Source organism: Equus asinus, chromosome 10 (assembly GCF_041296235.1).
Source record: "Equus asinus isolate D_3611 breed Donkey chromosome 10, EquAss-T2T_v2, whole genome shotgun sequence".
NCBI classification, from domain to species: Eukaryota; Metazoa; Chordata; class Mammalia; order Perissodactyla; family Equidae; genus Equus; species Equus asinus.
In genome coordinates this window covers 19,907,003-19,930,260 of record NC_091799.1, presented here as the reverse complement: position 1 = coordinate 19,930,260, position 23,258 = coordinate 19,907,003, and the positions used below count along the sequence as shown (strand labels likewise).

The 23,258-nt window shown below is 42.8% G+C and overlaps 1 protein-coding gene across 11 annotated transcripts in view; it reads right to left on the bottom strand.

Annotated features, from left to right (window-relative positions):
• The window catches only part of MAPKAP1 (MAPK associated protein 1), a 231,373-nt gene that overhangs the window by 42,356 nt on the left and 165,759 nt on the right, over positions 1–23,258 (bottom strand). For 8 of the 11 annotated variants that reach the window (XR_011506228.1, XM_014840669.3, XM_014840672.3 and 5 more), the window contains one exon: positions 12,489–12,596. The exons of the other annotated variants lie outside the window; for them this stretch is intronic. Coding sequence is in view for 7 of the 8 variants with exons in the window: in XM_014840669.3 (XP_014696155.1) it covers positions 12,489–12,596 (108 nt within the window). In the remaining variant the exon portion in view is untranslated. The remainder of the gene's footprint in view (positions 1–12,488; positions 12,597–23,258) is intronic. 11 annotated transcript variants of the gene reach the window in all.

Here is a 23,258-nt window from a genome sequence, read left to right as displayed (position 1 = left end):
GGTCCCAGTTTTCCTGGGCCTTTACTCATGTGGTACCCTTGGCCTGGAACGCCTCTTCCATCCTTACCCTGGACGTGTCAAACCCCACTCAAGCTAGCTCAAACTCCACCTCCTCCTGAATTCCAGCAGTTGCTTTACACTGGACTCTGGAGCCAGGCAGACCTGGGCTCAATCCTAGCTCCGTCTCTAATTGGCTGTGTGATCTTGGGGAAGTGACCTTACCTCTCTGAACCCTGGTTTTTGCCATCCACAGAATATCAAAAATCATTTAAAGACTCTAACACATAACACACTTAATAAACAGCAGTTGTGATGTTTTTATTCTATTGCCATGTGAATCACATTGTTGACTGGTTGCACTGTCCTAATTTGGAAGCTTTGAGCAGGTTAGTAAAGTTTCTTACTCATCTCTATATCTTCTCCTATAAGCAGTATAGGCAACTGGCATGCTCACACTGAATTTTGCTAAATATATAAGTAATAGTAACAATAGCTGATGTCTGAGTGCTTCCTACACATCAGGCATGGCCCTAAGCACTTTACGCATGAATGTAAGCCTGAGGACAACCCGGCAGGCTCTATAATTTTCTGTTATGCAGATGAGGAATCCCAGGTTTTGGGAGGCTAAGTCACATGTCCAAGGTCACACTAAGCTATATTTCGGTCCCCAGAGTTTGAAACGTGGTCTTCTAAACGTGCAGCTGCTGGTGCCACTCACCAGTGGGAGGGGAGCACGTGCCTGGCAGAGGCTAACCAGAGCAGGGTTCCCTAAGCCTTGTGCTGAGCACCCAGAAACAGTTCCACAGGGAAACCCAGAAAGAACCCCTTGGGACAGAGTTGGAGGAGTAGGAAACTCTAGATTTGGGTATAAAACTGGAAAATTCTGTTACATAACTGGTAGCCTGACAACTACACGCTTTCCTTCCCACAGTTAACTCACATTCACATTTAAATCATGTATTAGGACTCTGCATTCTGTTTTCAAACTCTTCAATTAATTTCAGCTTGGAACATTCTAGCACCTAGAATAACGCTTTCCCCTCAATAAGGACAAAGCCTCATCCTTAATGTGCCATTCACTGAATGCCTGTGACACAGTCCCATCTTAGAGTGTTTGCACATGTTGTCCTCTCCGCCCAGGTCATCCTGCTCCCCATTTCACTCCTTCCTGGCATGCTCCCTCTTCCTCCTGGAGAGCTCAGCTCGAGTGTCACTCCAGGGAAACATTCCTCGACACCAGGTCCCCAGGTCACTGCACCCGGTGTTTTCCTTCAGAATACCTACCACAGATAGCAATTATCTGTCCCTACCATTAGACTGCAAACCCCAAGAGGGCAGGCATGGTGACTGCTTTACTCACCACTGTAGCCTAGACCCTGGTAGTGCCACCACACACAGGATAAAGCAAGAGCTCAGCGACAATGTACTGGATGGCCACTAGGTGCCACATCCATAAGAAGGTGAGGAGCAGAGAGGCTGAGTGACTTCACATCACAGACTAGGATGGAGCTGCACTCAACGTCTGCAAGGGCCAATGGGTAATCTTGTTTCCTTTCTTTGGACCGCCTATGATTTTGGATAGAGGTGTTGTCATGACCACCACTGTGTCCTGGGGTAATGTCCACATTCCAAACCAAAAGGCTGGTAGAATTTACAATGTCAAATAATAAATTCAATTTTTCTAATGTGCATTTTACTGAAACAGAGCTGCCAAGATGTGTTTATTTCTATTCTAGAACCCTTTATATACAAGAGAATTGTGGAGAATTTTGGTGAAATATTAAAACGCTTTCATGTTTTAAAAATCAGTAAAGCCATCTTTTCTGAGAAAATGCCATTATTAGATACAACTTAACTCAAGAACTTCTGTTTATTTACTAATTAGTATTTTCTAAATATTGCAGGTATTTGATTTGGAAAGAGGTAACAGCTCATTATGCTAAAATGCCAATTACTAAAAAGAAAAAAACCCCACACTTAAGAGTTACATTTTATGATGTTGGATTAAAACCAATTTAAAAATTACTATAACGTGACATATAATTTTTTACTGAGCAATTTCAATGCCAGCTGCTAATAAAGCATCTTAGCTGTAAATGATAATTCAGATGCTTTTAGATAAAGTGGTGCATAAATATGGCTGGAAATTGATTTAGCTTCTTACAGAAGCTACTGAAGAATGACATATTTTGTTTAATACACCAGCTAATGTAGTCCTAAAAGCTGAAACAAGTGCCAGTTTTCACTCCTAAATTTGCTGTGGGAGATTAATGAAAACTTTATATTTTGCTGAAATGTTAATAATGGGCAGATGAGATGATAGGATTTTAGTAGAGGTCTTAAAGCTATGGAATAACCAGCAAGGCTTGTCAATTTCCTTATATTAATTTTGTTCAAGTCTTATATAGCTGGAGCTGGCTCAACACACTAATGCTTCTTGCATTGACCTTCTACTCTCTGACAGTGTAAATTCATATCCCATTTGAGGATTTAAGTCCCCCCGATGTTTGAGTGAGTTCTGACCCGTGCCCCAGCTGACAAGGGGCATGTTTGCTTTTATGATGAGAAAGGCTTCCTGGGGAAGCAGAGAAGGAAGGAATGGTGTTGCACTCGTCTCCAGTACCTGCTGCTCACCCCAAAGCAGGTTATCTGCTGAATGGGAACACCTTCTGGTCTCGGAGTTCTGTGCCATTTCTCAAAGGAAGCTCAGGAGGGCCGCTGCTTGGAGATGGCATGTCTGTGTGTACAGATCAGTCAGCCATGCAACCCTCTCCCCATGCTAGCAGTATGCTAGCCTGTGGAGGGACAATGGTGAGGATAAGGCAGGGTTCCTGATCTTCAGGCGCTTACAAATTCACTACAGAACACAAAAAAACCAGCACAAGGCAGGGAGAAGGCCCAATAAATGGTGCATGCAACAGACGCTTTATCTAAAGACAAACATCTGAAGCGGAGCGTTACACCAAAAGCACTTTTTTTGGACCAGAAAAGTTCTACAACTTTCCGTGCACATCTTTACTGCTTGTACCCTTCTGGAAAGGGGTGACCCAACCACCCAGGAAAGATGCTTGGCACTGCACCATTTGCATATTAAAATTATTAGTCTTTTATCAGCTTCACATTAAAAACCCCACTTCTGTTAAGAGAAGACATTTTTATCTACGCAAAGTAAAAAGTAGAGAGAACCAGAATGTCCTAAAAATAAACATATTCAAAAAACCTCCCTGAACTGTTAATTTAATTGAAATATAACTCTTTGGTATTTTGTTAAATTAGCAATTAAAAAGGTCACAAGCAATTAAATGAAACAAAAGACACACTGTGTTCATCTACATTAATGCTGAACTGGGTCTCCTCGTGAATGACAAGATAAATTGTAATGGTGCCTTCAAAGACTTCACAATGTATTTTGTCAAAGTCAAGAGTGTTAATGTCTCTATGTGCCATGGATTACCATAATGTATCGTGTCAAAACGCTCGAGCTGCAATAACTCAAAGATGTATTGTGATAGATCAAATTTTGGGGTGGGGCCTAAAAGTGACTTGAGCACCAGCACTCAAATGGACTGACAACAGGCTCTGGAAGAATGACAGACTGTACATTCGCAACGTGGAAAGGTCTGAGGGACAAGCAGAAAATCCAAGAGAGGAAGGAGTTTGACTGCCTTGAGTAAGGAAATCAGGAAGGAGGACACAAGGAATGGTACCTGTCTTAAAGGCAAAACCAGGCCAGGGCAGGAGGGGGCAAGGGGAAGTAGAGAGGTGGTGAAGAAAGGGGCAGGCAGTGTCAAGGGCCTGCCGCAAAGAAAGAAAGAGGTGCTGAGAGAGAGTCAAGGGCTGGGAAGTGGCCTTGGGCTTAACAGCATTGGAAAGAACCCGGAACACAGAGTTCAGAGATGTAGATTCAAATCCTAACTCTGACACCAAGAGTCAAGAGTGGGAAAAACCTTGCCCAAGATTCCACTGTTGGCAAGAGGCAGAGCTGGGACAGATCCACTGGACTCTGGAGTCCATGTTCCTTCTCCAGGCCTTCTCCCTCTCCTCCCCCACACCACATTCCTACGAGCAGCAGCAAGGACAGAGACTGTGCAACTGTAAACTCTAAATCAGTGGCTCTCAAAGCGCAGTCTAGGACCCACCGGAGGGGGGATCCCCAAGAACCCTTTAGGGGTCCATCATGCCAATACTATTGTCATAACAATAATAATAACAACAGTAAGATGTTATCTGCCTTTTTGACGCCTATCATCTTCAAGCGCACAAGGCAATAACAAGCTCAGTGATGTGGTGCTGATTCTACATTGCAACTAAGCTTTAAGAAGCTATCACTGAAGTTTTGGTATATAGTAGTGAAAATTAATATCCACTATCATCTGAAAAGGCTTTGAAACACTCCTCCCTTTTCCAACAACACATCTGTGTTAGGCCAAATTTTCATCATATACTTCAACCCAAACAATGTATTGCAACAGACTAAATGCAGAAGTAGATATGAAAATCCAGGGGTTTTCTATAAAGCTAGACAATACAGAAATTTGCAAAAATATAAAACAGTGCCCATTAGTTCAGGTGATAAGCATTTTACCCTCCTTCTGGACAGTGAACTCCTTTGAGGGCAGGAACATTCCATCCTACTAAGCACATAGCAGATGTTCAACAAATGCTCTTGGTGGCATGAATGAAGTTTGATGCAACACACGTCAACCATAACAGTACCCGAGTTTGTACACCATCCCTCGCATTTAGCTCGGTTAATAGACACTAACACACCATTCCTAGTTTCCATCAGACACCCCACCAGACTGGGACCCTGCCTCAACAACAACTACAACAGCAGTCAACATTCACTTAGTGTTTACTATATGCCAGACACTATGCTCAGCAGTTCAAATACATTCTCTCATTTAATTTTCTCTATGCCCTTTTAAGTTGGACATTATTATCCTCTTTTCACAAAAGAGAAAAATGAAGCTCAGAACGTCATCCTGCTCCTATAGCCCTACAACTAGTATAAGCTGGAGCTAGGAACTGAACCCAGGTCTGTCTAATTCCAAATAGGTGTCCTTACCCACCGCATAACCCCTTGGGTAAAAATGTTCCTTAGGGGGCCAGCCCCGTGGCTGAGTGGTTAAGTTTGCGTGCTCTGCTTTGGTGGGCCAGGGTTTCACTGGTTTGGATCCTGGGGGCAGACATGGCACTGCTCATCAGACCACGCTGAGGTGGCATCCTGCATGCCACAACTAGAAGGACCCACAACTAAAATATACAACTATGTACTGGGGGGACTTGGGGAGAAAAAGCAGAAAAAAAAAATGTTCCTTGGATGGGCTGGGAATGTATAAATCCAGGGGCCATAACAGTATCTAAGGAGAACACAATCATGCCTGGCCTTGCCAGAACAAAGAATGAGGGATAAAACATAACTCTCTCTACTCCTGTAAGACTCAAAGCTGGATGCATAGTGAGTCATGGAGAAAAACTCTCCCTTAGCTTTCTACATCCATCACATTTTTTTTTCCAAAGGCCTTTTAAGTCCCCAAAGCCTCATAAGCCCCAAACTTCTCTTCTATTAAACACTTCCCTTCGACTACTAGTCATTTTTGCTGGTCTCTAAAAAGTAATCAATAGGTGATATACTATAACACGTACACACGCACACAGGCCCCTCTGCAGTAATCTCCTCAAAGCCATCAGGATCACACAGTAGGATGTATCCTTTACTGACTCTGCCATGCTACCACCAGGGCAGGGATCCTCGCTGTCAGGGCCTAATTGATTAAACTCTTGGAGTCAGAGCCGTTCCAAGGGGAGATTTCAGACCTTCAATAAATCAGGGTAATCTTGTTTTACAAGGTGATCAGAAAGAAATGGTTTCAGGTTTGTAGAATTTCTAAAAAGAGCAGATCATGGAAGGGGAGCCTTCTGACTCTGCATTCTAGACCCTGCCTATCCCTCAGTCTCATCTTTCAGCACTCTCTCCCTTCTCATTTCACTCCTCTCCTTTTCTTCATTCATTCCTAAATATGCCAAACCCCTTCTCAAGGCCTTTAGATGGGCAGTCCATTGGCCTGCAACATTCTTCTCTTACTCATTATCTAACTCCTTTTTATTCTTCCTCAAGGAAGTTTTCTCCTCCTCCTCTCACCAGCTCCAGTCCCCTGCTATACACTCTTTTCTAACCTTTGCAGCACTTATCACAACCATGGCTCCATGACATGGGGGCTCCTCTCCACCACCCCAGCAGTGGCCGGCCCAGAGGAGGATGCCATCAACGTCTGGGGGATAAACGAACAAATATGTGCCCAGAGTGGAGCCAAACACCCTTCAGAGGATGAAGCATGACCATCTGAGGGTCTGGACCCTTGGTTCATTACAGGTTTGCTGGGAAGTGAGGTTGATGACAGAATTCCCATCACTTCCTCTTCCTCCAAAGTCTCTTTGCTGTTTAAAACACAGGAAAAGTAATAGGGTCTTTTAACGAGCCTGGGCATTTTTGACAATTTACATGACAAAATATCTAAGAACTGTAATGTCTGATCAACACTGAGGTGTCTCTCTCCCTGACTCAAGTCAGAGACTGAGGGCACACATGCTGGCAGAACCCCACCTCCCATCAAGGGAGTAGCTGCAGAAATGTCACCTGATGCATTAACAAACCATTAGTCAGGGGCTGCGGGCGGATTCTGGGGCCAGGAGCCTACCAGAGGGATGCAAATCCCTGTGCCCTCACTTAGAGCCCATACAGGGTTTGTGGCTCGTCAAACATGTTTCCTTACTGCTCTAATGTACCAGTGTATCGCTTAATGAAAGTTCTTAATTGTAATTCAATTAATTACACACACAGAGTCCCCAATTACATTTTCCAATAAGACATTGGCTGTGGTACAGGTCTAAATGCACTTAACCAATTTTAATATATTAAGACCAATTTCCCTTGAATACTAATTACTACCTAATGATAAAATGAAAAGGGGGGAACTTTCAAGAAAGGGGGAGAGTGAAAAATGCAATTCATGTGGACTTTCTCAGCCCACACAGTGCAATTCAGACACTCATTATGAAGAAGTAGGTGTGGGCAGGGCACAAGTTTGTTTCTATGCAGGTCAGCACCGCTTTTTGCCCTATGTATCACCTACCCTTGGTGCTGGCCACTGCCCACAGAGGCCTGTGGGAAGTCTGAGAGGCTAGAGGAAAGACAGGAATACCACGGAGGGAAAAGGCCACCATACACAAGTGGAGACCGGCTGTGGTGTCTGGGCACAGGCACACGCTCCGTGCGTCAGTCACACTGACAAACACTGGGAATGGCCAGCACTCGCACTGCGCACTGTGCTTTGTTAGTGCTTTTAAACATCCACAATTTCATTCAATCCTCATAACAGCCTTACAGGGCAGGGACTGACATCACAGTAGATAGATGGGGAAATCACACTCCAGAGAAGGACTTGCCCAAGGTCACAGAGCGGCTCCAAACATCTTGCCTTTCCCCCCGCAACACACTGCCAGCCAGACCACATGAACCAGACAGCGAGAGGCGGAGGCACACAGGTATTCTTACATGGGGATAACGTTTCTGTTTCATTTACATTCTGTTAGCATGCAGTAAGCATGCAGCTATTATCCAACATCTACTTGAAAAAACTCTCACCCATATAGAAAATTCCCTACAGTGAACACTTTCCCCCCACAAAGTAACTGGCTTTCAGCAGTAACTTAACCTAAAATATGTACCACCAAGACCACAAGTCATTTCCATTTGTAAATAAAGTTTATGTGTAGGATCACATTTTCTTTTGCATCTCAAGACTGCTGTTGGGGTATAAGAGGAGAAGCTTAAAGTCACATGATAAAAATTGGAGAGATTAATTTGTAACTGAAGGAGGCAAAGCCTCCAGAAGCCAAATGGAACCACCAGGGAGCCTCCAGGGCTGGCAGAGAACACTCGAGAGAGGAGGCATCAGCCTGCTGTGAATAAGCACCGTGACGAGGAGCTGGAAGCACAGCAGAGAGAGCAAAGTCATCCAGCCTCCGGCTGCTTCTGCACGCCCCTCCTTTCTTATTTAATAGTTTTGGTGGTGGCGGTGCAGGGGGAAGCCCAAGTACCACCACAAAGAAAGCCCTATACATGAAGATGCTCACATAAAGCCCACAATCTCTTTACAGCCATCACGTCCTTGCCCCTTGCAGCCCTAGTGAGAAGCCTAGTGATGCCAGGGACTTGGGAGGCTCACTCCATCCAGGGGAATGAAGCACACCTGGCCACAGGCACCGGGATCCAGAGGGAACTCAGAGTTGGTCCCTGCTCTGGGGGCAGGGGCATGGTGTGGTGGTCGTGGTCCAGTGTGGGAGTAGGCAAATCCACCCAGTGGAATCAGTGATCAGAGAGGCGTAAGGAGAGGGGCTCCACGTGAGCCCAGGGAGCAGCAGCCAGGTAGTCTGGGGAGGCTTCTAGGAGGAGTTGCCACCTCTCTGGGGTCTTCACGTGAAACTAAAGGAGGTGAAAGAGGGCTCCCAAAGACTGAGACCCAAAGATACTGTCCCCTGTCACAGTCCACCTATCTGGGTGACTGCTCACCTTCTTCAGTATAGCCTTAAATTAAGGAAATTCAGAATTTCAGTAAGGTACTGAAATAAATGAAGGTCTCCTTGAGACGTAAAGGAGATCAAAGGAGGTTGAATCGATGTTTAAAGAACTGAAGCCTCTACGTAGAGCAACTTCCAATAAGGAAATAAAATAATTAGACTCAGCTCTTTCACTAAACTTAACAGACAGAAGACACAGTTTTCCAGGCCCCCTGATTATTATACATGTGACCATGAGCAAAATACCCCTCCGGGCCTCAGTTTCTCCTTCTATAAAATGAAGAGGATGACCACACTGGCCTAAAAGGTTGTTATAATGACAGCACTTGTATCTAATTCAATCCTCCAAAAAATCTTGTCAAATAGATTCAACCACCTCCATTTACACAGGAAACTTTGCTCACAGAGGTGACATGACCTGTCCAACATCAGAGACAGCAAGCCTCGCTCAACATCTGCCTGATTCTAAAGACTGTGCTTTAAGCACCATGCTGAACTACTGTAAGGACAGACTAGTGAGTGACAAAAAAGGAAAGACACAGTGTCTGACACTTCACTGGTACTCCATAAAATCAGTTTAATTTTGGGCCTATTTTAGCCCTGACAATGGGAAATTCCTGAGTTTCCCTCTTCAAGCTGTGGAAAGAATAAGTTGGTTCATACCACATCTTTCTTCAAAGGACCTGGATGAGCTACTCACATATGATCAGTGGGTAAGAGAAAAGGTCACTGGCAACATCTGGCAGAAAAGGCAATTGAGGCTCAGTTTGGGAGGATTTATATAGATTCTTGGACAAGAACGGAAGTCTTCTAACGTTACATCCTCTCCATAATGTACTCGTGCTTCTTTCTGGTCTGATTCCAGCTTCTAGCAGACAGTTGGCTGAAGGCTGGAGTAGATTGTCAGACAAGAATCCAAACTGGAAAGCTCAAGGACTTTGGCTTGTCATTTTCTTATTTAGGCCAAGATCCAAGCACAAATGTTAGCTCTCAGTCCCTAGGCAGAAACTCTTGTCGTATCAGCTTCATTTAAAAGCTTCTCTCTCATAGCGCATAAAGACAATTGTCATCATCATTCTTAAAAGTGAAAATTTAGGTTGGTTTAACAACTATCTCAGGGTAGGCTTTGGAACCAGCCAACCTAGAACTCTGTTCCTATCATTTACTGGCCAACTAACTTTGGGTAAATCACAACCTCTCTCCACAATTAGAATAATATCTTGCAGAGTGGTTGTGAAAATGAGAGAGCAGTTGCAAAATGTCTGGCACATGCCTTACAATAGAAAGCCTGAATAAATAATTTAAAAAACATCTTTTAATGTGATTGATATAAAAAGTTATACCCTGTCCCTCCTTGGAAGCAAACGGACAGGCTTATATCCACCCTATGGCAGTATTCTCAGTCAAATGGTTTTACTTATAAGCTACATATCCCTTCTGGGACACCAAAGCACATTTGCTGGAAAGAACCCTGCTTCTAAGTTCTCTGGTCCTATGACACAGACTTACAGACTTGCTCTGCCTCTGCTCTCTTTTCCCTCTCCTTTCTGCATCACCCCCTCTCCCATTACACACCTCCTTGAGGGCCCTGACAGTGAGATGATTCCAGACCTCACACCCGTGCCCCATCTGATCGATCAGCCCTAGAATGCTGCTTTTTCATTATTTATTAATTACAGTTAACACTTATTTCAGTGTTTATTATGTGCCAAGCACTGCTATAAGAGCTTTATGATTATTAAAACTCATTGAATCCACCTATCAACCTTATAAGCACAGATAAACTACCCAAGAGAGGTTAAGTAAATTGTCCAAGGTCACACAGCCACTAAGTGGCAGGGCCAGAATGTGAACTGAGGCTGTCTGGCTTGGCAGCGTCCTGTCTTACACTGCATAAGAAATGCTCACAGTCTACTTCACTTCCAAAATGGCTTTAAGGATAGCAAGCCTGCTCTGATCAAACACACCAACAGAAGGGAAAAAATTCTATTTTTGAAAGATTTTTCTTTGTCTCAGTCCAACTTAATAGGTAGCTACCAATAAACAAATTCAGTTCTTGATTGGAATTTCTATTTAAGAATTTTTTAAAGCCTTTTTTATAAAAAGAGTTATTTTTATAATTTACTTCCATTTTACAAAAGACTAGTTATAACAGTCCCTTGATTCCAAACCATTGACTGCCTTGCGCCATTTGTAAATGCTGGTAAAGGCTTCTTTCACTAACTCAGTGATTCTGACTCCGAGGGCAAGCACTGGAAGCATCTTGCAAATCTTTTAAGATGGGGATGCTGAGGCTCATCGATGTCACACAACTTAACTAAGATTCTGCTAGTGCCTAGAAGTGGAATGAGAGCAAAAGTCCAGATTTCAAAGCTTTATCCACCAAACCTCACAGCTTCTCTTTCCTAATGTAAGACAGTCGGACCTTATCTTTCTGGAAAAAACCCAAAAACTAATTTGAAATCACAGTATACTGTGGAATTCTATGCAGCAGTAAAAAAGAAAGAGGTGAATTTATATGTGGAATAATATGTGGATTAATGTGGAATACTCTCTATGATATAGTGTTAAAATTATAAAAGAAAAATGTAGAACACTGATGATAGTCTGCTATCATTCGTTTTTAAAAAGGGGGGAATACAAATGCGTCTATATATGAGTGTATATACACGTATATGTGTGGGTACATTCACATACTATACTGAAAATGCGTGCATACGAACAGATGATACCTGGAAAGATGCCGAGGAAACAGAGAACAGCTGTTGTCTCTGGGAATTATGGGAGAGGAGAGGCTAAGTTTTCAGTCTAAACGCTTTGTTACCTGAACATTTTTTAACATGTGTGTTACATATCCAAAATATTTACCAAGACCCTAATAAATAACATTTTATCTTATTTGTATAATAAGTCAATATTTTGAGACAGAACCCACTACAGAGTTCCTACCTGCAGGACATGACCTATAGTGGGTGATGAGTGAATATCTGCTGAATTAACAAAGGGCAACCTGGTATGGGTCAGGGACACCCCCACAGATGTGACAATCTAGTACAGGAGATAGACATCAAACAATCATTGAGAAAAAGAAATTATTATAAACAGAAACATACACGATGAAGAAAAAGTAGTATGCTCTATGATGGAATATAACGGGTGACCCCAGGGAAGGATGGATCAGTTTAGGCAATGGGGGCCAGGGAGAGCACAGGTGGCCTCTTTTTAGACATGACATTTAAACTAAGAAGGATGAAAGAGTTAACTAGAGTGGGGGAAAGAGTGTTCCATGCAGAAGAAACAGCCTGTGTGAAAGCCCTGAAGCAGGAATGCCCACAGAATCAGCTGTCAGAAGCGCAGCCTTCACATGCCACTTGCCCCTTAAGTCAACTCGAGTATAGAGGAGGGGAAAGGCAAAAATTCACAACTTGGAAACTCTAGGCAGAGAATGCAAGAAATTAACTGCAGTTTTAAGGAGGCTTTCAATATAGCCCTAGGAACCACTCCATCGCCTCCTGCTCAGACCATGCAAATGGCCAGAATTTTCTAAAACTTGATGTCTGAATAGTGACACTGACAGGGTCATCTGCTTTATTCCAAGATAGCCTTTGTCTCAGAAAAGGCCTCATATTTCTAAGCTGTTTCCAGGGCTGCTCCTAACTTAGGAAGATACCGTTTAACACAAAAATATGAATCACTGAGTGCTAAACAGGATGCAAACTCTTGACCAAAAAGCATGAAATCAATCATTTCACTTTGGGATACACTTTTGGCACGAAGGCTGCCTTGGAAAACAAAGTCACTTCGAATCTGCCTAGGGAAGCCAGACCAGTGAGTGTTCCCAAACACAGGACTCTAAGCATGTTTGCAATGGACAAAGCAGGCACGGAGCGAGGCGGCCAACGTACTGTTCTCGCGGACCAGGCAGAACTCCCAGGCGCTCTGGCTCTCCAAAGTGCTCTCCAGGTCCACGGCGACATTGGGCTCGCTCTGCTTCTCCAGGCGGTACTGAGGGCCTGGAAGATCAGAGGGGCGGGAGGAGGGGAGCAAGTCTGAAATAGTGAATTTAACACGGAACAAACACCACATACTGGCGAAAAGCTGAGAAAGCATTAGGAAAATGCTGGACTCTGTCTTGAGGGTTTAGCTATCCAAGATGGAAGAGTTTGGGGTTTTCTTCCACAAGGTTTCACACACTTGTCTTTTCTATTATCAGGTCAATTTTCACTCAGTTCTTCCCAAAACAAGGTGAGAGGTAGATGGCTTTTGAGTCAGACTGACCTGGAGTCACAACCTGGCTACATGGTTTCTCAGACGTGAGAAGGTGACCTACCTTCTCTGAACTTGTTTCCTAATACGTAACGCGGGAATACTTACACCTTGAAGGATTATTGTGAAGATTAGAGATGATATAGGAAAAATACTTATTTTGGAATGTACCTGTCTCCTAGGAGGCACTCCTACAAACGTACTTCTTATTAATAATCACTATATAGTAATGAATAATCAGTTATAAGTGGGAATAAGGTGTGTTTAGAACTCAAATATGATGACAGCCCAAAAAGCTAAAAACATTTTTTAAAAAGCAGATGGCGTTAAAACAATAAATCTCAGGTTTCTGGGTTAGAGTGATAGAAGGACAGTGGCTGCTGATTCATGTTTTTTTTGAAAGATTTATGAAAACACAGGAGACACTGGTTCAATAATACCAAAAATCAGAAATATTAGCTACCCTGCATCACACGGGGGTTCTGGAAGATCTTAATAAAACACTGGGGCATTTTACACATTTATTCATGTATTTCTTTGTCAAGCCAAATGACAATCCCATTCTCAGATAACATCTAATGGGTCCAATGACCAGATTCAAAAGACTGCTCCTGTTGTTAACGGTTATTGAAAAGATTAAGAGCTGCAAGAAACCGTCTTATTATTTTGACTATGAAAGGCGTGTTTGGTCCAACAGAGGAGATGTGTAAGAGATCTAAGGAAAGCGTCAGAGGCCTTTCAGGGTGCCCAGGTGGAACAGGTATTGTTAGATACGTTCCTCAGCTGTTGTCAATTGTTTGATTATTCATAGCCTTCGCTTTCTCAGTCTGAGGTATTTCAGTCATCTCAAGTCATTCTCCCCCACCATGTTCCATGTTCACCTGTAGCACTGAAGAGTTTCACGGTATGTTTGATCTTTTCTCTAATTGGTATTTCACTGGTATTTCTGCCAGTATTCAAAGTTCTTACATGCATTCAGTCCTTTCAACATTACTTACAGCTTTTAAACCTTCACGAAGTAAACAATGCTCAAAACACACAACTCTTTAAGCAAATACATGCTCAGAGGTCTACATAATTCTTATAAACTCAAATACATTGTGTTCAGGTCAAGAAGGTATTGTATTTCACCGTTATACTTAGTTCAATTTTAATTTAAAAAATATTAAGCAAATAAAGGTATGGAAACATAGGTAATTCTTAGTCTCCACTACTTGTCACCTGTCAGTGCCAACATTTGTCAATTACCAGGCATCTGCTGCTGGTCACTGGATGCTTTCACATTCACGGGTGGAAGTAACCACAGAAAAATCAAGCTCAGCCAAACCTTAAGAAAACTTAGCTGGTGAGTGATTCCCATGCACCTCTGCTTTCCTCCCTCCCTACTAACACACACCTCTTCAGCCCATTCGAGAGAAAGGAGTCACCCCTGAACCTGGAGAGCTGCTTTCTAACACACCAGCCTGTTCAACAATCTCCCACGGCCCCACCCCCAGCATCTCTCAGCAACACAGTGCACAGGCACTGACATCCACTTCTACGAATTTACAGTGGAATCTGGGTACATAGTTTAGCTATCATAATTCATTTTTTTATGATAGCCAAAATTTAGGAACAATCTAGATCTAACAACGGGGGGACTGGTTAAACAAAATATTGTGAAATATCATGAGGATACTAAAAGTGATGTTGCAAAAATATTTAATTTCATAAAACATGTTTATGCTATTTTATGAAAACACAAAATTATAACAACATGTGCAAGGTGATTATAATTAGGAAAAATATATGTAAAGTCATAGGGGAAAAAAGACTGGAAGGTTATTTCTAAAATGTGAATAATGGTTGTACTGGATAGTGGGATAATGAGTGTTTTTATTTTTCCTTAGTGTTTTTCTTTATTTTTCCAATTTCCTATAATAAATAAAGCCTACTTCTATAATTTAAAGAACATCATATATACTTAAAAGTCCTCCAATTTCTTACTATGCCATTTTTCTGAGGCTACTGTAATTACCACACACTATGGCATCTCCAATGGGTCTTTCATATGCAATAATTTAAAAACCAGACATTATCTGCTTATGTAGATCAATATTTTCATCTTCAGTAACCCTGCACCCTGGCGTGCTTTTACTCTGACTCTGAGTGCAGCGTACGGGGTTTTGGGCTTCTCAAGCTGTCTCCTACCCGACAGCGGGATTCTGAGGAAGCCACCCCTCCCTGATCACTGGCAGTCAGGGCCTGGCCGCATCAGGGTGTATTTCAGGCTGGACTCCTTTGCACGTTTTCCCCTTTGGTCTCTGTAGCTGACTGGGAAACAAGGATGAGGGAAACCAGGGGAGGCAGGGAGTACTAAGAAGGGTCCCTTCTCCCTAACAGAAGTCCCTGCACCACTCTCAAAGACACAACTGCCATCATTCAACATTTACTTTCTTGGGTCTTGGGTCTTGCAGATTACTTCTTTGAAAATAGTTTCTTTCATCAAAGCAGCTTTAGGACTTTCTCTTTGAAGCCTAGTATGCAGATGACTCTCATTTACCACACGACCATTAAATGCCAAGCACACTACGTACATTACCTTACTGAATCCTCACAGCAACTCTGAGAGGCAGATATTATTATTCCCATTTGACAGACTGGGACCCTGAAGGTTGGCAGGGCGAAGCAACTTGCCCAAAATCACAAAAATAGGAAGTAGGAAGGGGGAAATGAAACCCAAGGGTCTTAAGCTCAAAAGTCTGTGTGTTTTAAACCTTTCTTCCTCTTGCAAACTATAAATTACTGGCCAATTATAAAGGGGCCATAGTTTATACCATAAGTATAGATTTTTGTAGATTTGTGGATTCATTTGGGTTCTGAATTACTTAACTTACAGGTTCTATAAATTCAAAACGAAAACGATCTGAAATAATTTATTTTAATGAAATCTACACATACTAAATATCCTATGCTATGGCTGTGTCCTGGGTCTTTACGAAGACAGGATCACCTTATCTTTTCATCCATGCAGAAAGACTCTCTCCCCATCTTTCCTTAAGAATATTTCTATGTATGCCCAGTTTTGTCAGTAACTGAAATTCTGAGCATCATCCTCTGCCCTGGGTACTCCCTACTCTTCCATAAAAGCTAAAGAACAACTTGGAAACCCACTTCTGAACTTAGCAAAGGGCTTCCTCGGGGAAGGTAGGGTGGTTAAGCTGTAGATGAGACTGGAGATCTAAATCCAAATGGAAAACCGCCTCTTACAAATCTCAGTTCTCGTGTGATAAGATATCTCACAGAGAAAAACTGTTTGACATGTCTTCCTCTGAAAAAGTCAGACTGATAACTTTAGGTCATACTGTGTAATGAGAGGTAGGCTATATATGAGAAGCAGTATAGTCTGGTGATAGAGGGCATGGATTTGGGGCCAGAATGCCTTGGTCAAGTCCTGGCTGAGTATCTTAGTTGTATGACTTCGGGCCAACTTAACCTCTCTCAGTTTCTTCATCTATGAAATGGGGATCATAACAGCACCTACTTTATAGGCCTGTCTAAGAATCCAGTAAGTTAGCAGTTGTAAGGCAGTGAGAACAGTGGCTGTTACATGAATAGCATTAAGTGTCAGCTATCATCCTCCTCTGCCACATCACTGGACTGTAATAAGAGATCATAACAGAACAAAACAGGGCCTACTATGTGCCAAGTACTGTGCGAGGCTTTTTGTAGAGATCATCTCATTTACTCTTCACCACCCTAGGATGTAAAGAGTATGAATTCCACTTCACAGAAGAAGAAACTGTGACTCACAGAGGCTAATAACTTGCTCAGTGTCCCACGGGAAGCAGTGGAACTAGGATTCATAGCCAGGGCTGCCCAGGCCTACACTCTCTCTACTACATATGAACCACAGAGCCTCACTCATAACAAGTTCTTAATAAATGTCTGTTGATGATAATCAAGATTATGACAACCCAGACCTACTATATATCAAACTATAGTTTCTATCAAATGCTTGTTTAATTTTTAGGCAGCTGACATGGGGAGTAAGAAAAAATAGCAGCCAAAGGCCATTTTAAAAAAGACAAGCTGTGAGGTCATTTTCTATTAATATACTTTTACCAAAGAAATGATTATATAAAATATTACAGGCTCTTTTACACTGAACAGGACATAGTTCTCAAGGCAACATCCACCCTTTGGAAAGAGGTTTTAAAATGTCACAGCTGCGCATGAAGCCACATGCCCTCTACTTTACAGCAGAGGGGAACACAAAAGGAATATTCTGGGAAGCAGTTACTCTGCCACGACAAGAAAACCTGCTTGGGCATTCCAATGATGTATTTATTGTAGTAATACCATGTCACCGAAAGGTCTAGGAACAAAATACTGTTCTGGGCACTTTGGTAGGGTTCTAAGTTACAATACCCAGGCAGGACTTTTAAAGGATTTTGTAAACCTGAGGCAAACATCTCAGCATGTAAGTTTCAAACAAAATCTGTAGTCTCTTTTGGGTGGTGGATACATACAAGCTCAGTCCAGCTTCCTCGATCCCTTTAATCCTTGACTGAAATGTAAAAGGATTTAACAATTCCTTAACAGCTGAGAGCTGAAATCCAGTGGGAAGCAAGGGCAGTAGCCTGAAGAGAGAGAAGCCATACCATTGCCTCAATCACTCAGCGTCTTATCTAAACCCCAAGGGAGAAACTTCCTGCAGACCTCCATATAGAGAAAATCTGTACTTCCTCGGAGCAACCTGCTTGCTTTTTTGTGTCTTTAGACAGATTAACATAACTCTTGTAACTAACTGATGCTGTGTCTCTTTCTCCTTTGCCCATTAGGAAGCTCAGCACTAAATATGTGACCCGACGTGATGACTGGACACACATTTCTGTGTCAGTTAATCCTCTAGACCTTTATTTTCCTTTTCTTTTCACGTAGTTTTTCAATTCATGTATTTTTTTATCCTATTATAATAATGTATGTATTCCAACTGCTTTTTGGATTGAAGTGGGATATAAAAGAATTAACCTATCATTACTATTGCTGAGCATCAGAACAAGTTTGAGGACGACCTATCTGAGGAAAATGACAGAGTCAAAGGCTGAACATGTTCATGAACAGGCCTTCGTGTCAACTCTTTTCCATTCGTCAGCTTAGGGAGCTGCTTTAATCTGAAAGAGCTTCCTGCAGCCAGAAAAAGATTAAGTGTGAGCAAATCAGAGGAAAGGCTGAGTTTTGAGCAGAAACTCCTGGTGTTTGTACCCTCTCAGGGAGTAACACTGCCAGCTCTGCATTCTGGGGAAGTTACTTAACCTCTGTATTTTCTCATCGGTAAAATGAGGATAAGAGAACTTCTTTCAGAAGGCTGCTGTGAGGATTAAATGAGACAGTCCTTGACTCCCTTAGCAAAGGGCTCAATGACCGCTGCTATTATCGCCAGCACAGGCTGGAACCAGAAACCGCTGCAACGAGGTTCAGGCAGATCCCCAGCCTGAGAGTCACAAGAGGCTAACAGCCCCCTTAAGGGAAGATACCCGGTGGCAGGGAATGCTGGCCTCAAGGTAGATGTCCAGATCCTTTCTCACGTGTGCCCAAGGTAGACACGTAGGGTGGGAGAGGGTACCTATCTATTGAAACAGGCTTGCTTTTAAGCTACAGGCAGCATTTAAGATTAGAGACTTGTTCAACATCCAGGATTCCTCGAGTTCCCTAGTCTCTCAAGTCCTACAAATACAGTGTAAAAACGACGAGACAATGTCAGAACCCACAGGACCATGACAGCACAGATATCAAAGGGTATGTGATGTTACAATGCCATCCATACATCCATTTAACAATATTTTTTGAGCATCGATAATGTCCCAGACACAGATATGAATAATCAATGATTCCTGCCCTCAAGCAGGCTGGGGGAGGTGGCAGGACACTCATGAGCAGACAAATTATCAAAAAGCCCAATGAGCGTTCTTCCCCAGGGAAGGACAAGGTGCTGTGGGAGCAGAGAGCAGGGGACAATGAACTTCTCCCACCCCTTCCCTGAGGGGGAAACATCTGAACGAGTCTTGAAGGAAGACTTGGAGCCAGGTGAACATGGGGGAGTAGCACATTCCTATAGAGGGAACAGTACGTGCAAAGGCAACAAGGTACTGAAGAGCCCACGTGGACCAAGGGAAATTCAGCACGGAAATGGCCTAGGGTCTGTGGGGTTCGAGGGTAAGCTGGGGCAGGGCTGCTTGGCCCTGACTGTTGGTCAGGGTTTGGATTCTCTCTTGTCAGCAACAGATGCTAACAGAGCAGGGGAGTGCTATAATCGGCTTTATATTTTGGAAGATTCTTCTGGTGGCACTGTCGATAATGGGTTGGAGGAGACGGGTGGCAGGGAGACCCATTCCAGGCAAACTGTGCCAAGCCTGGTCTGCTCTATGGCAGGGGCCAGTTGAATCTCGAGTTCCTCACTGAGCCAAAGCCATCACTGACAAGCTGACGCTGTCAGTATCAGAGCTCAGACCCAACATCAAGCTCCGACCCAACATCAGCTATTCTAAAATGTCTGCATTTAATGTCAGCTCCATTGCTTATAATTCTTTCTCTAGGGGCGACTATAATCATTTTCTGCTTGATCTTAATATAAGCACTGAATTATATTCCAGTGATAACCACTGTAGCTTATACCCCCTCTGAGGCTCAGATTGGATAATTTGGAATTTAAATAATAAAAAAGGAACAAGCTGACATGACAATAAGGTCACATTTTAGCCTATTCTGAGCCAACACACAATTTGCTCAGTGAAACAGCTGAATATAATCAAATTAAATACAATTCCTATTACAAAAGAAGAAAGACCAAGGCTCTTCCAATAAACCAATTCTCCTGCCTAGTTAAACTGCAAAACCTTCAGGAAAGGTTTTGAAAGCATGACCCATCAGTTCTAATTTTTAAAACTTATCCTTTCAGTCAAGACTAGAAAAAGGTCCATTCCAACTTTTATCTTTACTACAAAGTGCTGTTATCTTGGCCTGATGTCAGGAGCTCTATCTCTCTTTCTGCTGACAAGCAGAGACGAGAAAGATAAGATTGGAAACGAATCTCACTTCTCTGAGTAAATAAATAATCAATACTCATCTAAATGTAAATGAGAAGGTAGCCCCCTCTGATAACAGCACTCTTATCAGAGAGCCAATTTTCTTCAGACATTTGGCCTCAACCAAATCACCATCATTCAGTCCCAGCCTAATGGCAAAAAATCGTAACTAAATTGAACGGATCACCAGAGATCAACTAAGTTCGGCCCTGGCCACTTCAGGTTCAAATGTTTGGGAATGCAATTTTGCCCCCATTAAATTTCAATAGCGATGAAGAACAGACTGGTCAAGGGGCCAGTCTGTGCAATAAACAAACCCCAGACAGGGGGCTGGCCGGAGGACAAGGAGGAGTGGGGTTAAGTGTTTAAAAAACACCATAACGGTAGCAAACCCCAAAACTGTGAAGGGAAAGCCACTACTGTGGGGTGGAGAGAGAGCATTCTTTCCTCTATCAAAGGCTTGGCTGAAACTGAGAAGACACTGAATTTCCCTGATGATAATGATTAAAGTTTATTAAAACAAATGTAAATAGAGAAAAAAAAGAGATAGCCTAAGGTTCAAATGATCAATTTTCTCCAACTAATTTGTATCAGACTTACATCTGACCCAGCAGTGCTGCACTGACCTGATTTTACTGAAATAAGACGCCGTCTACAAGACAAATCACTTTAAAACCACTGCACTGGGGTTTGCATTTCTTTGCTGCAAGACTCAATTCACTGCTGATGAGACTATTGGGGAAATTATGACCATTATTGATAGGACAGCAAAACCACTTTTACACAGCAGTCTTCAAGTCAACAGAAAGCTTGCACTGGACCATTGATGAAGGTGTCAGCTAGAATCAGAAATTAAAGACAAAGGCTGGGAAAGGCCTCATGTTTAGAGCACGTTAAGGACACCAGACACACAGCAGCAGCAGCCATTCATCCTCTTAAGAGTACCGGAGCCTAAACAAGGACCAGCTGAGGAGCAGACCGCTCTGCCTGAGATTAGAGAAAGGAAATGCTGCTTTTCTGCCTGGCCCTGGAGTTCTGAGAGCATAGGCTCTCAACGTTTTCTGCTCCAAATCTTTATCAGCCAAAGGAGGCCGTGTCTGGCGTGAGACAGAACTCAAAGTTTTATTGTCTCTGCTGCTGCTGAGTGTCTAATCCTAGAAGGTGGGTATGTGGTGGTTAGAGTGTTTGGTTTTAAGACTTGACTTAAAATCTTGGCTCTTTTACAAGCCATGTGACACCGGGCAAGTTAGCGATCCCAACCTTTATGAAGTAATTGCAAAGACTGTGTAACACAATGTTTACAATCTAATAAGCACTCAATAACTGTCAGTTATTATATTGCCATCAAGATTTAACAAAATCATGAATTGCCCTTTTGGAAAACAATAGTGACTGACATTGAGGACCTTCCTGGCCCTTAACAAAGTGCATTAGCTTTTTGAATCATAAAACTCTATGAGGTAGGCCCTATTATAAGCCCTATTTTACAGAGGAGAAAAACAATGTGGAATGGTTGTCATGTACCCACAGTGAGGCCAGGACAAGAATCCAGGTGTATGATTCCAGAGCCTATGCTCTTGACCACACTGCTATGCTGTATTCCAGAAAGAGCACTGTAGAATCTTCTTGATCTTTGGGTTAAAAAAAAGAATTGTAAGGTTGACATGATTTATCAGTTCAGAAAGGAGTGAAGATGTTGGGGGGGAGACTAGGAGGGAAAAGAGAGGGGGTAGTCGGTCTTAAAATTGAGCTCCCCCAGCCCCCACCCCCAGTCCTCACAGCAGGCACCTAGCTGACCAGCACTTAAAGTGAACGCCAGCTGCTTGTCCTGATTTCTCGGGGGAAGGGGGTGCCTTTTACTAAGTTAAATGATTTACAGAGTTACTGCCTCAATCCACAGTTCTGAAAGTGTGATTTCTTTAGGGTTTAACTATACCCATTTCTAGTCTTGTTACAACTTTTTTATTGTGATAGAAAACATTTACTGGAAATATGTTACTGCTATTACCAGGTCATAAAATAAAAAGAAAAATAGTTTATGTATTGCCATCATTTCCAATCATCAATCAGAGAGTGCCAAGAGGAGGAAAGGAAAGGGCGTACAGGCGAGATTTCCTTCTTTGTGGAGGAGGAAATGCAGGAGCATCGTAATTCTTTAGAACAAATTTCTTCTTGAACACCCAGCCTCACAGATGGGCTCCTGGGAGGAGCAGGGAGGCACACCTTTTGGCCTCTCCTCTCTGCAGCCTTGCCTGAATCTCTGTCAGAATCAAGAGCTCTTCCATCCCAACTGCCGTAGGGCCTTGCTTCTCTCAGTGCATGGGAATGCTGGCTTAGAAGCAGCTTTGTCTACTTGTCATTGTCCCCACCCCGCCTTCCTGCCCCAATGGTGGCACTCTTTCAAGATGCGGTTGAGGGGCTTTTTAAAAACCCAACTCCCAGAGCTCCAGCACAGCAACAGGCTCTTTGCTCAAGAACCTTTGTCAAGAAGAATGAGTTCGACAAAGTAGCATTTAAAATTGAACCACCTTGACCCAACAAAGGAATCTATGGTGAGAAACATGACTCCAAGTACACAATGATATATGTTCAAGATGCTCAATGCAGTTCCGTCTTAATATTGAAAACTGCACACAACCTAAATACTCTCCAGTAGGAAACTATTAAATAAATCACAACATATTTGTACACTGGGATGTCATGTAGCGTCAAAAAAATAAGCTAAGTTAATAAGACATGGGAAGATTTCTATATGTTATTAAATTTTAAAAGATAGAGAATGTATAGAGTATGCTCCATTTTAATAAAGTAAAACCCCAGATATATATATGTGTGTACACGTGTGTGTGAGTACACATCTGTTAAACACACACACACCCCCCAATCTGGAAGGATACGCAGCACACTGTCCTCACATTCTTCTGTGAACTAGAATTACCTCTGGGTGTAGGATGGTGTAGTAGCAAAGACGAAGGCTTTTGCTTTTGACTTTACAGATTTCTATCTTGTTTGGATTTTTGACAGTGGGTATATATTGGTGTTACTTTTGTCACTAAAAGTCCAATTTTAAAAAATGAGGTTAAACAATCTTAGAGGTGATTCCAGCTGGATCAGATCAGGGACTGTGGCCTCTGGAGCCCCCTCTTACCACTTCTGGCTCCTCACAGATCATGTGGGCTCAGTGGCTGCTGGGGAGACAGCTAAGCAGGTGGAAAGCCAGAAACTAAAATGGTATAGAGTCAAGCCATGGGGTGGAGTACAGACGCTTCCAGAGCTGCTAAAAGGAGCTGGGCAGCAAAGGTGAAGAGGACTGAGCATCTGAGGCCGGGCTGCTGGTGCCCT